This window comes from Salvelinus fontinalis, chromosome 5 (genome assembly GCF_029448725.1).
Source record: "Salvelinus fontinalis isolate EN_2023a chromosome 5, ASM2944872v1, whole genome shotgun sequence".
NCBI lineage: Eukaryota > Metazoa > Chordata > Actinopteri > Salmoniformes > Salmonidae > Salvelinus > Salvelinus fontinalis.
Genome location: NC_074669.1, coordinates 41397391 through 41412023, shown reverse-complemented (window position 1 = coordinate 41412023; position 14633 = coordinate 41397391). Strand labels below are relative to the sequence as shown.

The 14633-nt window shown below is 45.7% G+C and overlaps 1 protein-coding gene across 1 annotated transcript; it reads right to left on the bottom strand.

The window, feature by feature from the left end:
- Positions 1-6: 6 nt before the first annotated feature.
- On the bottom strand, positions 7-11227 carry LOC129855595 (zinc finger protein 827-like). Its single transcript, XM_055923428.1, has 5 exons — positions 10601-11227; positions 8448-8622; positions 7616-7782; positions 1489-1698; positions 7-613 (listed from the first exon to the last, which is right to left on the bottom strand). The coding sequence occupies exons 1-5, from the start codon at positions 10770-10772 to the stop codon at positions 432-434; spliced, it is 906 nt and encodes a 301-aa protein (XP_055779403.1). The 5' UTR covers positions 10773-11227; the 3' UTR covers positions 7-431.
- Positions 11228-14633: the final 3406 nt, after the last annotated feature.

Sequence of the window (14633 nt, the reverse complement as noted above, 5' to 3'; positions counted from 1 at the left end):
ACACAGTACAACAGAGGCTCCTATAGGGGTATAGGAGCATTGGGTCAGAGGGGGACAGTGTTTGGTATCTAGGGCTGTGAGTGTAATAGGGGTTTATATTTACTCTGTGGATGTCTTAATAGCTTCAGTGAGCTAGATGTCCTATGCATGCAAATGTGTTGGACAGTGTCTGTGTGTTGACGTCATCTAGTTTGAAAGTGTGGCTGAATGCATGCACACATTTACAGTTCAGACTGCGTGTGTATTATGTTTATGCATGTGGTCTTACACGTGTGTTTTCGACTTAATGTACATACTTAATGTGCATGCTATAGTCAGTCGGTCAGTGGGTTACCGTCTGGCTGCGCGTCTGTACGTGTGTGAGGGAGGAGTCGGGGTAGGGTAGGGTGGGGGGGTGGTGGAGTAGGAACCTCTGTCTGTACTTGCTTTCCTTACTTGAGCCCTCCGGTGGGGACGGTGTGGCACTTCTTGTGCTCCAGCAGCTGCTCGGGCGTCTTCAGGAACTTGTGGCACACGTCGCACTCGAACATGCGCGTGATCAGGTGGATCTGGAGGTGGCGCTCGTACATGGTCCGCGTCTTGCACACAAAGTTGCAGAAGACGCACTCGAAGCCTGGTGGAGGGGAGAGGGAGTTAGCATGACTGCAGTGTTCCTCGTCCTCTAAATTAAACATCACCCCCGTGATATCCTTGTGTGTGGCTCAAATTATTGCTCGTATTTTACCTCACATTACGGACACATCACACACACCTTTACGTCACTGCATAATTTATGTGAAAAAAGTCTGTGCTTTTGCATGCTAGCTGTTCGAGGAGACTTCCAGTCATTGCGCTAATGCTAGTTAGCAATAGCATGCGAAACTACATCTAACTTCCTGCATACTGGACGCAGAGACGTACACATGGTATCCATGAGTTCATCTGACTCTGGGGAAGTAGATAAAGGGGTGGGCTTACACTATCTCTTTAAAGGCCCAGTGCAGTCAAAATTCTGTTTTCTGTGTTTAATATCATATTCTACAACAGCTGATGAAACTAATACTGTAAAAGTATGAAAAGATGTGATCAGTGTTATTTCCTGATAGCTGCTGGTTGAAAATACAACCTACACAGAACCTTCTAACCAGCAGGTTTGCATGAGCGGGAGTTTCAGATTTTCATGGTGACATCACCAGGTGGTCAATTAGTTAATAGACCAATAACAAAGAGAGTTCCAAACCTCTCTGCCAATAACAGCTAGTTTTCAGTTTTCCCCTCTCCACTCAGAACCCTCCCAGACAGTCCTAGCAAAAATCTTGCTTGAGAAGTAGTTTTTTGCACATTTGTAATGGAATCTATTACAGCAAGGTACTTATTGTTACCCAGAAATGATTTGATATTGAGATAGAAACGGCTGCATTGGGCCTTTAAGGATACAGAATTGTAAGTAGATTAAATGAACTGTAGTTCTACATAATGTTCCAGCCTATACATCCCAGAACTCCTTGCCTTTCTCAGACTTCTCTTCAGTTCCTGATCCCGAGTGGCTGCTGGAGCTGGATTGGCTGCCTGCAGAGGAGGGAGGGGCCAGCAGGTTCTTGAGCTCCTCATTGGCATGGGTAAGTTCTCCACCCTCTGAGCTGTTCAGCGAATCGCTGAGGGCCGACAGGGAGGAGGAGGTGCTCTTAGTCTCACTGAGGGGGCTCCGCGAGTTCAGACCTAGGAAGAAGAGACGCCAAGAGTCAATCATCATCAACATCATCAGCATTGTCATCATCGTGACAATCATCATCATCCAATTCAGAAAATGTACCATTGTAATTACATTTCACTTCACTTCCTGAATGATTAAGTAATATACCCCAATTCTGTCACTACCAGCACTGCCACCGTCATCATAACTGGTTTCTCAACATTAGACAGGGTACCTCAACCCAATAAAAGGAGGAAAAGCACTAAACTACAGTCAAAACTACACACACACACACACACACACACACACACACACACACACACACACACACACACACTTGAATACAAAATGAAAATCACACACACTGCAGGCAGGCAGGCTCAGCTTCAGGGCCATGTCCTCTGACTGGAGCCCTGCTGCCAGTCCAATCAACAGCCAGTATGCTTTTATTGATCTCTCTTTTTTCTCTCTCTCTGTGTTTGACCGCACTTCTCTGGGATAGAGAGAGAGAGAGAGTATGAGAGAGAGAGAGAAGAGGGGAGGAGGGTCACGGCTAAGGGAGCTAAGATGGCGGGAGCAACTCAGGGCACAGCTCAACAAAGGGCATTCAGTCAGGGAGAAGGAGAGGGAGGGAGGGAGGTGAAGGAGTATAGGGCTGCTGGCTGCCATGGATTGTGAAATGGCCGACGCCAGCTACCTCACACACATTTGTATGTGTGCGCACACACGACACAGGCACATACACACAGAGGCATTTACACAGACACATTCAAAAACACATATTGTGCATAGCCTACACACGTTCATCCTTGAGAATGAGAGAATGCAGGTATAGAAACGCAGAAAGCAGAGAGTGAAATACCATTGTATCCATCTCTCTCAACGCCGAAGACCTCTAGAGGTAGATTAAAGACAAAACGAGACTCACCACTCCACTATCTAAGGGAGCTATAGAGTACATTATGCTCTGAACATTCAAAGAGTACTTGTCCCTTGTGGGAAACCACATCATTTATCATCCCTGTTGGCATATTCCTTGTTAGCTCTTTTTCCAAGGTCCAAGATGCTATTGAAGCATGTATTTAGTTAAATGCACTCAAACCCCCCTTTTTATGAGGGTGGAGAACGTTGTAAACTTGTGTTACACTCCCCTACGGATTGGACAGTGAAGCAAAAACTTTAAAGGTGGCTCTATACTCCACCATTTTGAATTTGAGATCAAGCGTTTTATATGATGCGACAGTACAGAATGTCACCTTTTATTTGAGGGTATTTTCATACATACCGTTCAGAAATGAAAGCACCTAATGTATCTAGTCCCCCCATTTGAAGCAGTCATATGTATTTAGACAAATTCGCTGTGTATTGAAGTAGTTAAAAGTTTAGTATTTGGTCCCATATTCCTAGCATGCAATGACTACATCAAGCATGTGACTCTAGTAACCTGTTGGATGTATTTGCAGTTTGTTTTGGTTGTGTATCAGGTTGTTGTGCCCAATAGAAATGAATGGTAGATAATATACTGTGTCATTAGAGTCAGTTTTATTGTAAGAAAGAAAAAAAATATGTTTCTGAACGCTTCTACATTAATGTGGATTCTACAATTACGGAAAATCATGAATGAATCATGAATAATGATGAGTGAAAAAAGTTACAGATGCATAAATATCTGCTAATGGACCAGAATCTGGGAGATTGAATGTATCTCTGTCCTGTTCCTACTGTACCACCACACACACAGTATCTCTGTCCTGTTCCTACTGTACCACCACACAGTATCTCTGTCCTGTTCCTACTGTACCACACACACACAGTATCTCTGTCCTGTTCCTACTGTACCACCACACACACAGTATCTCTGTCCTGTTCCTACTGTACCACCCCACAGTATCTCTGTCCTGTTCTTACTGTACCACACACACAGTATCTCTGTCCTGTTCTTACTGTACCACCACACAGTATCTCTGTCCTGTTCCTACTGTACCACCACACAGTATCTCTGTCCTGTTCCTACTGTACCACCACACAGTATCTCTGACCTGTTCCTACTGTACCACCACACAGTATCTCTGTCCTGTTCCTACTGTACCACCACACACACAGTATCTCTGTCCTGTTCCTACTGTACCACCACACACACAGTATCTCTGTCCTGTTCCTACTGTACCACCACACAGTATCTCTGTCCTGTTCCTACTGTACCACCACACAGTATCTCTGTCCTGTTCCTACTGTACCACCACACAGTATCTCTGTCCTGTTCCTACTGTACCACACACACACACAGTATCTCTGTCCTGTTCCTACTGTACCACACACACACAGTATCTCTGTCCTGTTCCTACTGTACCACACACACAGTATCTCTGTCCTGTTCCTACTGTACCACACACACAGTATCTCTGTCCTGTTCCTACTGTACCACCACACAGTATCTCTGTCCTGTTCCTACTGTACCACCACACAGTATCTCTGTCCTGTTCCTACTGTACCACCACACAGTATCTCTGTCCTGTTCCTACTGTACCACACACACACACAGTATCTCTGTCCTGTTCCTACTGTACCACACACACACAGTATCTCTGTCCTGTTCCTACTGTACCACCACCACACAGTATCTCTGTCCTGTTCCTACTGTACCACCACACAGTATCTCTGTCCTGTTCCTACTGTACCACCACACAGTATCTCTGTCCTGTTCCTACTGTACCACCACACACACAGTATCTCTGTCCTGTTCCTACTGTACCACCACACAGTATCTCTGTCCTGTTCCTACTGTACCACCACACAGTATCTCTGTCCTGTTCCTACTGTACCACCACACAGTATCTCTGTCCTGTTCCTACTGTACCACCACACAGTATCTCTGTCCTGTTCCTACTGTACCACACACACACACACAGTATCTCTGTCCTGTTCCTACTGTACCACACACACACAGTATCTCTGTCCTGTTCCTACTGTACCACACACACACAGTATCTCTGTCCTGTTCCTACTGTACCACACACACAGTATCTCTGTCCTGTTCCTACTGTACCACACACACAGTATCTCTGTCCTGTTCCTACTGTACCACCACACAGTATCTCTGTCCTGTTCCTACTGTACCACCACACAGTATCTCTGTCCTGTTCCTACTGTACCACACACACACACAGTATCTCTGTCCTGTTCCTACTGTACCACACACACACACAGTATCTCTGTCCTGTTCCTACTGTACCACCACCACACAGTATCTCTGTCCTGTTCCTACTGTACCACCACACAGTATCTCTGTCCTGTTCCTACTGTACCACCACACAGTATCTCTGTCCTGTTCCTACTGTACCACCACACACACAGTATCTCTGTCCTGTTCCTACTGTACCACCACACAGTATCTCTGTCCTGTTCTTACTGTACCACCACACAGTATCTCTGTCCTGTTCCTACTGTACCACCACCACACAGTATCTCTGTCCTGTTCCTACTGTACCACCACACAGTATCTCTGTCCTGTTCTTACTGTACCACCACACAGTATCTCTGTCCTGTTCTTACTGTACCACCACCACACAGTATCTCTGTCCTGTTCCTACTGTACCACCACACAGTATCTCTGTCCTGTTCTTACTGTACCACCACACAGTATCTCTGTCCTGTTCCTACTGTACCACCACACAGTATCTCTGTCCTGTTCCTACTGTACCACCACACAGTATCTCTGTCCTGTTCCTACTGTACCACCACACAGTATCTCTGTCCTGTTCCTACTGTACCACCACACAGTATCTCTGTCCTGTTCCTACTGTACCACCACACAGTATCTCTGTCCTGTTCCTACTGTACCACCACACAGTATCTCTGTCCTGTTCCTACTGTACCACCACACAGTATCTCTGTCCTGTTCCTACTGTACCACCACACAGTATCTCTGTCCTGTTCCTACTGTACCACCACACAGTATCTCTGTCCTGTTCCTACTGTACCACCACACAGTATCTCTGTCCTGTTCCTACTGTACCACCACACAGTATCTCTGTCCTGTTCCTACTGTACCACCCCACAGTATCTCTGTCCTGTTCCTACTGTACCACCACACAGTATCTCTGTCCTGTTCCTACTGTACCACCACACAGTATCTCTGTCCTGTTCTTACTGTACCACCACACAGTATCTCTGTCCTGTTCCTACTGTACCACCACACAGTATCTCTGTCCTGTTCTTACTGTACCACCACACAGTATCTCTGTCCTGTTCCTACTGTACCACCACACAGTATCTCTGTCCTGTTCTTACTGTACCACACACAGTATCTCTGTCCTGTTCCTACTGTACCACCACACAGTATCTCTGTCCTGTTCTTACTGTACCACACACACAGTATCTCTGTCCTGTTCCTACTGTACCACCCCACAGTATCTCTGTCCTGTTCTTACTGTACCACACACACAGTATCTCTGTCCTGTTCCTACTGTACCACCACACAGTATCTCTGTCCTGTTCCTACTGTACCACCACACAGTATCTCTGTCCTGTTCTTACTGTACCACCACACAGTATCTCTGTCCTGTTCTTACTGTACCACCACACAGTATCTCTGTCCTGTTCCTACTGTACCACCACACAGTATCTCTGTCCTGTTCCTATCCCTAGCAGCAGCCAGGCTCCCTGCTGTGGGGCCACCAGTCTGACCCCTTGCCCATGTGGCTGACACACATCTTAGCGAGGGCCAGCTTCAGACGTAACACCTGCTGAGTTCAGCCGTTTGCATGTCTGTCTGGAGCCTGGCTGGGGGAGATGTGGTGTCCAAACACTATCAGCTGACAAATAACACCCAGCAGTCTTTTCTACAGCCCCAATGTGGTGTGTTTTCAGCAGCCATGTTTGCTATGGAGGCTAGCCTAAATGCCAAGCTTCGATATAGACTCACCACTCTGTGTCTGTGTGAGTGAGGGTAAGAATGTGTGTGTGTGTGAACCCTGGCCTGCCTCTGAAGGACCAGAGGGCCTATTGATTTTTTCCCCTCAGGCACGATAAGGGGCAGCCATCGTAGATAAACAAGGTCGCTCCCCGGACTCCGTGAGGACCCCTCAGCTGTCTGCAACACTACCGGACAATCCCACACACACACACTGCCATGGAAGGACAAGACGGGCAACCGCGTCGGACGATAAACCGGACAAAGCCGCTACGGACCGAAAAAATATATTGACAGGCTGGGTTTTGGACCAGTGGCTTTAAAAAGTCCAGGGAAGGTCGAGGGAGGGAAAATAATCTACATGTTTTATTATTCAAAGCAGAAGTTGTTTCTGTTTGGGGAGTTTACAGAGTTACAGTCTCCTCTCTCTCCCGGGAAGGGACTCGTTTTATGAAGCTTTACTTTATTGTCACTTCTGTGTGTTGAGACTGAACATGTTGGTTCCCTCTACTATAAATGGCTGTAAACTAAACTAGCCGTTTCTACTCTGAGCAGTCAGCAGTAGCACCACAATCTGCAACACTCCCCCAACAGCTCCCTACCAATAACATGTTACAGCTGATCTGACAGTCATTCTGGAAGGTTGGTACCGTCTCTTCAGAAAGCTTTAATACATTGTTTGAATTGTTTGGCTACGAGCCGAGGTGTAGACTTTTCCAGTCCTCCTCATGGATTTAAAAGGTATAGTCTGGGTGTAAGAAATTGTATAAACGCCCTCTTTCTAGCCTATCCTTACACCAAAACAGCGCTTTAAAACCCATGAGTCCGAGCCAGCAGATAGATACACGCTTCAGGAAGGGAATCAATACAATTTGGAACGACAGCAGCAAAACCAAGTTCAGCTGGAAAAGAAATGCCATCAAGTTGGTTGTACAAGCTGACTTGGTCCTATTGCTGCCCCCAGGGACAAGAGGTGGACTAAAGTCCCCTCTCCATACAATACATGCCTGAGCAGACGACAGATGATCTACCTGTGTGTCCGTGACTGACGTGGGACTTCATGTCACTCTCCTCCACACAGACGTAGTCACAGGCGCTGCAGCACAGAGAGAACATCCACTGCTCCTTGTCCACGTGGAGAGACATGTGGCTGACGAACTGGGCGTTCAGCCCCGTCTGGAAACCACACGCATGGCAGCTGGATGGACAGGAAGAGGGAGGGATGGGTTAAACACTGATCTCAGAACAGGTCACAGCTAGAGGGGGAAAGGAGAGAGGTATTGAACATAGACCAAATGCTGATCTCAGACCAGGTTATAGAGGCGAGAATAAATAATTCATTCCTAATCAAACCCTAAAGGCTGACCTCAGACCAGGTTATAGAGGGAAGAGGACATCATTAATTCCCAAAGCCTGACCTCAGACCAGGTTATAGAGGGGAGAGGACATCATTAATTCCCAATCAAACCCCAAAGCCTGACCTCAGACTGGTAAAGAAATAGGTCAGTCATGTACAGTCCATGGTTTACATTACTGATACTGACCCCAATTTATGGAATCAGTAAATTGCATGTGTCAGTCTTTATACGGCTAGATCTTCTGTACACACATTGTCAAACAGTCTAGTTTCTGTGGTTGTGAGAAGTTAGATCTTTGACGCCTGCTATGGATGAACATGTACTCGCCAAAAACTATAGGGGCAGACCTTTATTATGGGTCTGTGTACATTAGTACAGGGATAGTTCTTGTGACTACTGCTCTGAGAACAGGTGCGTCGACCAGACTCTAGTAGAAATCCAAAATGGTGTATCTGGCCCATTCAATGTTTCTTAGGAGTATTTCTTTCATTCAGCGTAGCAGCACCTGTAGTAATAGGGGAAGGTCCTCCCGTCTCGTCCCTCAGCGGTGGTGACGGCGCTGACCATCTGCTCTGCGTCGGTGCTGACCAGCTTGACAGAGTGGATGGTCAGGTGCTGGTTGAGGTTGGCTTTGCACTTGGCTGCATAAGGACACAGGTGACACGTATACTTTCGCTCCTCTGGAAGGACAGACGGACGGACAGACACAATGTCAGAGAGAGCGAGAGATGGGTCTACAGAGACACATGGGGACACACATTCGTACACACACTTACGCGTAATACGCACGTCATATACAAAGCGCACGCAGGCACAAGTATGTACGCAAACAACATGCGTACACATCACAAATACAATGAGTACGTCCTCCTGCTTGAGAATGTCTGCTTAGTGGACTACACAAACAACATGCGTACACATCACGTATACACAAATACAATGAGTACGTCCCCCTGCATGAGAATGTCTGCTTAGTGGACTACACAAACAACATGCGTACACATCACGTATACACAAATACAATGAGTACGTCTCCCTGCATGAGAATGTCTGCTTAGTGGACTACACAAACAAAAAACACACACGCAAATCCTATGACGTCAGCTACTAACTAACGCACACACACACACACACATTTTGCCCGAGGACATGAAGCCAGGGAACCTTTGTGGCCCGGGTAAACCAAAAACAACCATCATGATGACATATGCCCCCGTTTCTGCTCTCTGTGGTGTGCCCAAGCTGTTCTCAGCCAAACAACCCACTCACAGGGGGAGTGTGTGTGTCAGAGTGTGTTCGCGCGTGCGTGTTTTGTATTAGTGTGTGTGGACCATGCGCTTTCATGCATAAGAATATGTAAGTTTTTACATAAATGTGGGTGCATTAAAAAGACCAATTTAAATAAAATTAAAATTGAGAATGCATGATCTTTTACAGCAATGACCCTTCTTAGACTGGTGGTAATGCCAGGGGAGTGGAGATCTCTGATCTGAACCACTGAGTCAGGACCTCTGTTTGGATCTCTCATCCAATGGATCGCTTAGACGGTAGTGTGTGCTGTGTTCACATGTATTTACATGTATTTATACACTGAGTGTACAAAACATTATGAACACCTGCTCTTTCCATGACAGACTGACCAGGTGAAAGCTATGATCTCTTATCGATGTCACCTGTTAAATTCACTTCAATCAGTGTAGATGAAGGGGAGGAGACAGATTAAAGAAGGATTTTTAACCTTGAGACAATTGAGACAGATTGTATATGTGCCATTCAGAGGGTGTAGGATCAAGAAAAAAGATTGAAGTGCCTTTGAACAGGGTATGGTAGTAGGTGCCAGGCGCACCGGTTTTCGTTAAGAACTGCAACGCTGCTGGGTTTTTCACGCTGAACAGTTTCCCGTCTGTATCAAGAATGGTCCACCATCCAAAGGACATCTAGCCAACTTGACACAACTGTGAGAAGCATTGGGGTCAACATGGGTCAGCATCCATGTGGAACTCTTTCGACACCTTGTAGAGCCCATGCCCTAACAAATTGAGTCTGTTCTGAGGGTAACAGGGGGGGTGGAACTCAATATTAAGAAGGTGTCCTTAATGTTCTGTCCACTCAGTGTATGTATTTATGTGTATTAATATGTCTTCATGTATATATATGTATGTAAATGTATTAATATGCATAAAAGCATGTACAGACACAGTAGTATGTGGTTTTGCATCAGATACGGTATGGCCCCATTGCGGTTACACTCTGTATGTACACCTACTGTAACTGTGTGTGCATGAATCCATCCACTCAGTGTGTGTGTGTATATATTTATTTAAATAAATACATAAATAAACAAATAAATAAATGTGTGTGTGCATCCGGTATTTCGTCTGTCCATGTTTGTGTGTCCATTGTGTCCAGTGTGTGTACTGGGATGCAGAGCAGCCTTCTGGCTTGGTAATTAGGCGGGCAGTTTTCCCACTGAGACTAATCATGGTGGTAATCTCTTTAAAGGAGAGGGTAATCCAGTCTAGTAAACCTTATTTACTTTTTACAGGGTATTACACACACAGTCACACACACGCCAAGGGAACGTTGACAAGATATGTCACAACACACACAGGGACGTGTACGTAGAGATTGAAAGGGAGTGTGTGTTAGTGGACTCACCTGTGTGTAGAGACAGGTGTCTGGACAGGGTCTGCTGTCTGCCAAACACCTTGCCACATACAGGACAGGGGTAGAGGTGCTGACTGCTCAGTATCCCCTGGGACATCCCGTTCCCCCCCGGCTCTCCAGTGTCCTTCTCTGGGTCTGGAAACACACAGACAGAGAGTACCATCACAGTTTACCATATTTTACTCACAACTTTCTCATAACCTGCACCGGGAGGCGACCTGAAAGTCCATATTGTAGGAAAGCATTCAGCAACTGAAATGGAGTCCAACATTGTTCCATATTACTCCAACTCCACTCCAACCCCCAGCCTTGTTCCATATTACTCCAACTCCACTCCAACCCCCAGCCTTGTTCCATATTACTCCAACTCCACTCCAACCCCCAGCCTTGTTCCATATTACTCCAACTCCACTCCAACCCTCAGCCTTGTTCCATATTACTCCAACTCCACTCCAACCCTCAGCATTGTTCCATATTACTCCACTCCACTCCAACCCCCAGCCTTGTTTCATATTACTCCAACTCCACTCCAACCCCCAGCCTTGTTTCATATTACTCCAACTCCACTCCAACCCTCAGCCCTGTTCCATATTACTCCAACCCTCAACCTTGTTTCATATTAATCCAACCCTCAACCGTGTTTCATATTACTCCAACCCTCAACCGTGTTCCATATTACTCCAACCCTCAACCGTGTTCCATATTACTCCAACCCTCAACCGTGTTCCATATTACTCCAACCCTCAACCGTGTTCCATATTACTCCAACCCTCAACCGTGTTCCATATTACTCCAACCCTCAACCGTGTTCCATATTACTCCAACCCTCAACCGTGTTCCATATTACTCCAACCCTCAACCGTGTTCCATATTACTCCAACCCTCAACCGTGTTCCATATTAATCCAACCCTCAACCGTGTTCCATATCAATCCAACCCTCAACCGTGTTCCATATTAATCCAACCCTCAACCGTGTTCCATATTACTCCAACCCTCAACTTTGCTCCATATTACTCCAACCCTCAAACATGTTCCATATTACTCCAACCCTCAACCGTGTTCCATATTACTCCAACCCTCAACCGTGTTCCATATTACTCCAACCCTCAACTGTGTTCCATATTACTCCAACCCTCAACCTTGTTCCATATTACTCCAACCCTCAACCGTGTTCCATAGTACTCCAACCCGCAACCGTGTTCCATAGTACTCCAACCCTCAACCTTGCTCCATATTACTCCAACCCTCAACCTTGCTCCATATTACTCCAACCCTCCATCTTTCTCATACCAACACTATAGCCTTCTCAAGTTCTCATTATCTTCATGCTAATCAGACTATATAGTAATACACTACCACCCAGGGATACAGCAGGGATGGAGAGAGTGAGAGAGCGAGAAAGCATAATAGAGACTGAGAAGAGGAGAGAGAGAGAGAAGACAAGAGAAGAGAAGAGGAGAGAAAGAGAAGAGGAGAGAGAAGAGAGAGGCACGGAGGTGTGGGGAAAGCGTGAGAGAGGAAGAGAAAGTGAGAGAAAAGGGAGAACATGACAAGAAGAGATATAGAATTAACCTTCTGATGAAGGCACAGCTCTCAATTAGGATTCCATGCCACTCCTCCTCTCTCTTTATCCCACATTCCTCCATCGGGTAAATAAATAAAGAAGTGGACAGGGAGATATTCCGTCATTGACACGATGCAGCTAGTCTCAAATGGACGCCTGGCACCCCACTACCTAGGATCATATTGTTCTCAGTGACAGGGTAAGGGGAGAGTGGACTGATTATACCGTACTCCACACAGGATGGTCTTTCACATAGGGACATGTAATAGGGATACACAGGAAATCAGCCCTTTAAGTACACTATTTACCTGGCGTTAGCTTATAAATAATAGTAAATGGTAAGTACAGAATTGACTGTACCCACAGTAACCAAGGGGGGCGGGGCTTAGCAAAGGGTCAAAGGTGTTGCATTCTTCTGAAGTAGAGAATCAAAAAAAGAACCATTGTTATTGTCATCTAACATTAATCTACTGTTAAACCACAGCAAAAATATATTCTTGACTGTTTTCAGTCTGACTGCAGGTACAGGCATCTTGACATTAACTGTGCGGAAGACAAAAAAAACGAAGGCTAGTGATTGGAGTCACCCTCCGCCACTAAATTAAGTTGTTTTAACGAAGAGATGCAAGCTGGTTGATTGTTTGGGGGGGTAGGAGGAGCAGCTAGGAGGCTCCATTCTCTGGTATCTTAGGGGAGATTTAATGGTGGGGGCATTAAAGAATAGATGTACTGGCCTTGGAGAAAGACAGAGGGGGAGATGGAGAAGTCTGAAGGACGTCTAGCTAGAGTTGTATGCTGCTGACAGGTCTGGACTTCTCTCTCTCTGAAAAAAGAGAAGGAGAGAGACCAGAGGGAGGGATGCTAAAAGACAATTCCATCTTTATCTGTCTGGACATGTGCTGGTTGGAAGAGAGCAGAGAGCCTACTGTGTCTGTAGCTACCTGAAGTGAAGTGTGGGAATCTCTCAGTGAATGAGCACTACACACCATTATAAAACCTCTCACGTCAATGCACACCCTCATCCACACAAAACTAAACTAAACACAAGCCTGTGCCCTGATGGTATTCTACAATATTTCAGTCAAGTGGCTATACAGTAATAACACAACTAGTAATAGATTCCTTAGTTGTAATCCTTCTGCAGGGACTGAGTCACTCCTCATAAGGGCCCCTGGACCTGCCGTTCTCTGTGATTCACAACCTGACATACCAGTGGGAGTGTGTGGGTGGGTGGGTGGGTGTGTATATATATGTGTCCCTGCATGTGAGTTGGCAGAGTAGAGGGGAGGGTGTGTGTGTATTTGTTTTTATATATATATTTGTATTTAACCTTTATTTAACCAGGTAGGCTAGTTGAGAACAAGTTCTCATTTGCAACTGCGACCTGGCCAAGATAAAGCATAGCAATTCGACACATACAACACAGAGTTACACATGGAATAAACAAAACATAGTCAATAATACAGTAGAAAAATAAGTCTATATACAATGTGAGCAAATGAGGTGAGATAAGGGAGGTAAAGGCAAAAAAAGGCCATGGTGGCAAAGTAAATACAATATAGCAAGTAAAACACTGGAATGGTAGATTTACAGTGGAAGAATGTGCAAAGTAGAAATAGAAATAATGGGGTGCAAAGGAGCAAAAGAAAGAAAGAAATACAGTAGGGGAAGAGGTAGTTGCTTGGGCTAAATTATAGATAGGCTATGTACAGGTGCAGTAATCTGTGAGCTGCTCTGACAGCTGCTGCTTAAAGCTAGTGAGGGAGATAGGTGTTTCCAGCTTCAGAGAGTTTTGCAGTTCGTTCCAGTCATTGGCAGCAGAGAACTGGAAGGAAAGACGACCAAAGGAGGAATTGGCTTTGGGGGTGACCAGTGAGATATACCTGCTGGAGCGCATGCTACGAGTGGGTGCTGCTATGGTGACCAGTGAGCTGAGATAAGGCGGGGCTTTACCTAGCAGAAACTTGTAGATAACCTGTAGCCAGTGGGTTTGGCGACGATTATGAAGCGAGGGCCAACCAATGAGAACGTACAGGTAGCAATGGTGGGTAGTGTATGGGGCTTTGGTGACAAAACGGATGGCACTGTGATAGACTGCATCCAGTTTGTTGAGTAGAGTGTTGGAGGCTATTTTATAGATGACATCACCGAAGTCGAGGATCGGTAGGATGGTCAGTTTTACGAGGGTATGTTTGGCAGCATGAGTGAAGGATGTTTTGTTGCGGATTCTAGATTTAATTTTGGATTGGAGATGCTTAATGTGAGTCTGGAAGGAGAGTTTACAGTCTAACCAGACACCTAGGTATTTGTAGTTGTCCACGTATTCTAAGTCAGAGCCGTATGACTTATTAGTACACTTATCAGTATGATCCACATGAGGACTTGACCCCTTGAATCAGTGGCTGCAGAGTGGTGATGCTCTGAGCTCTATCAAAGATTCACCAAACCCCTTGTCTGGT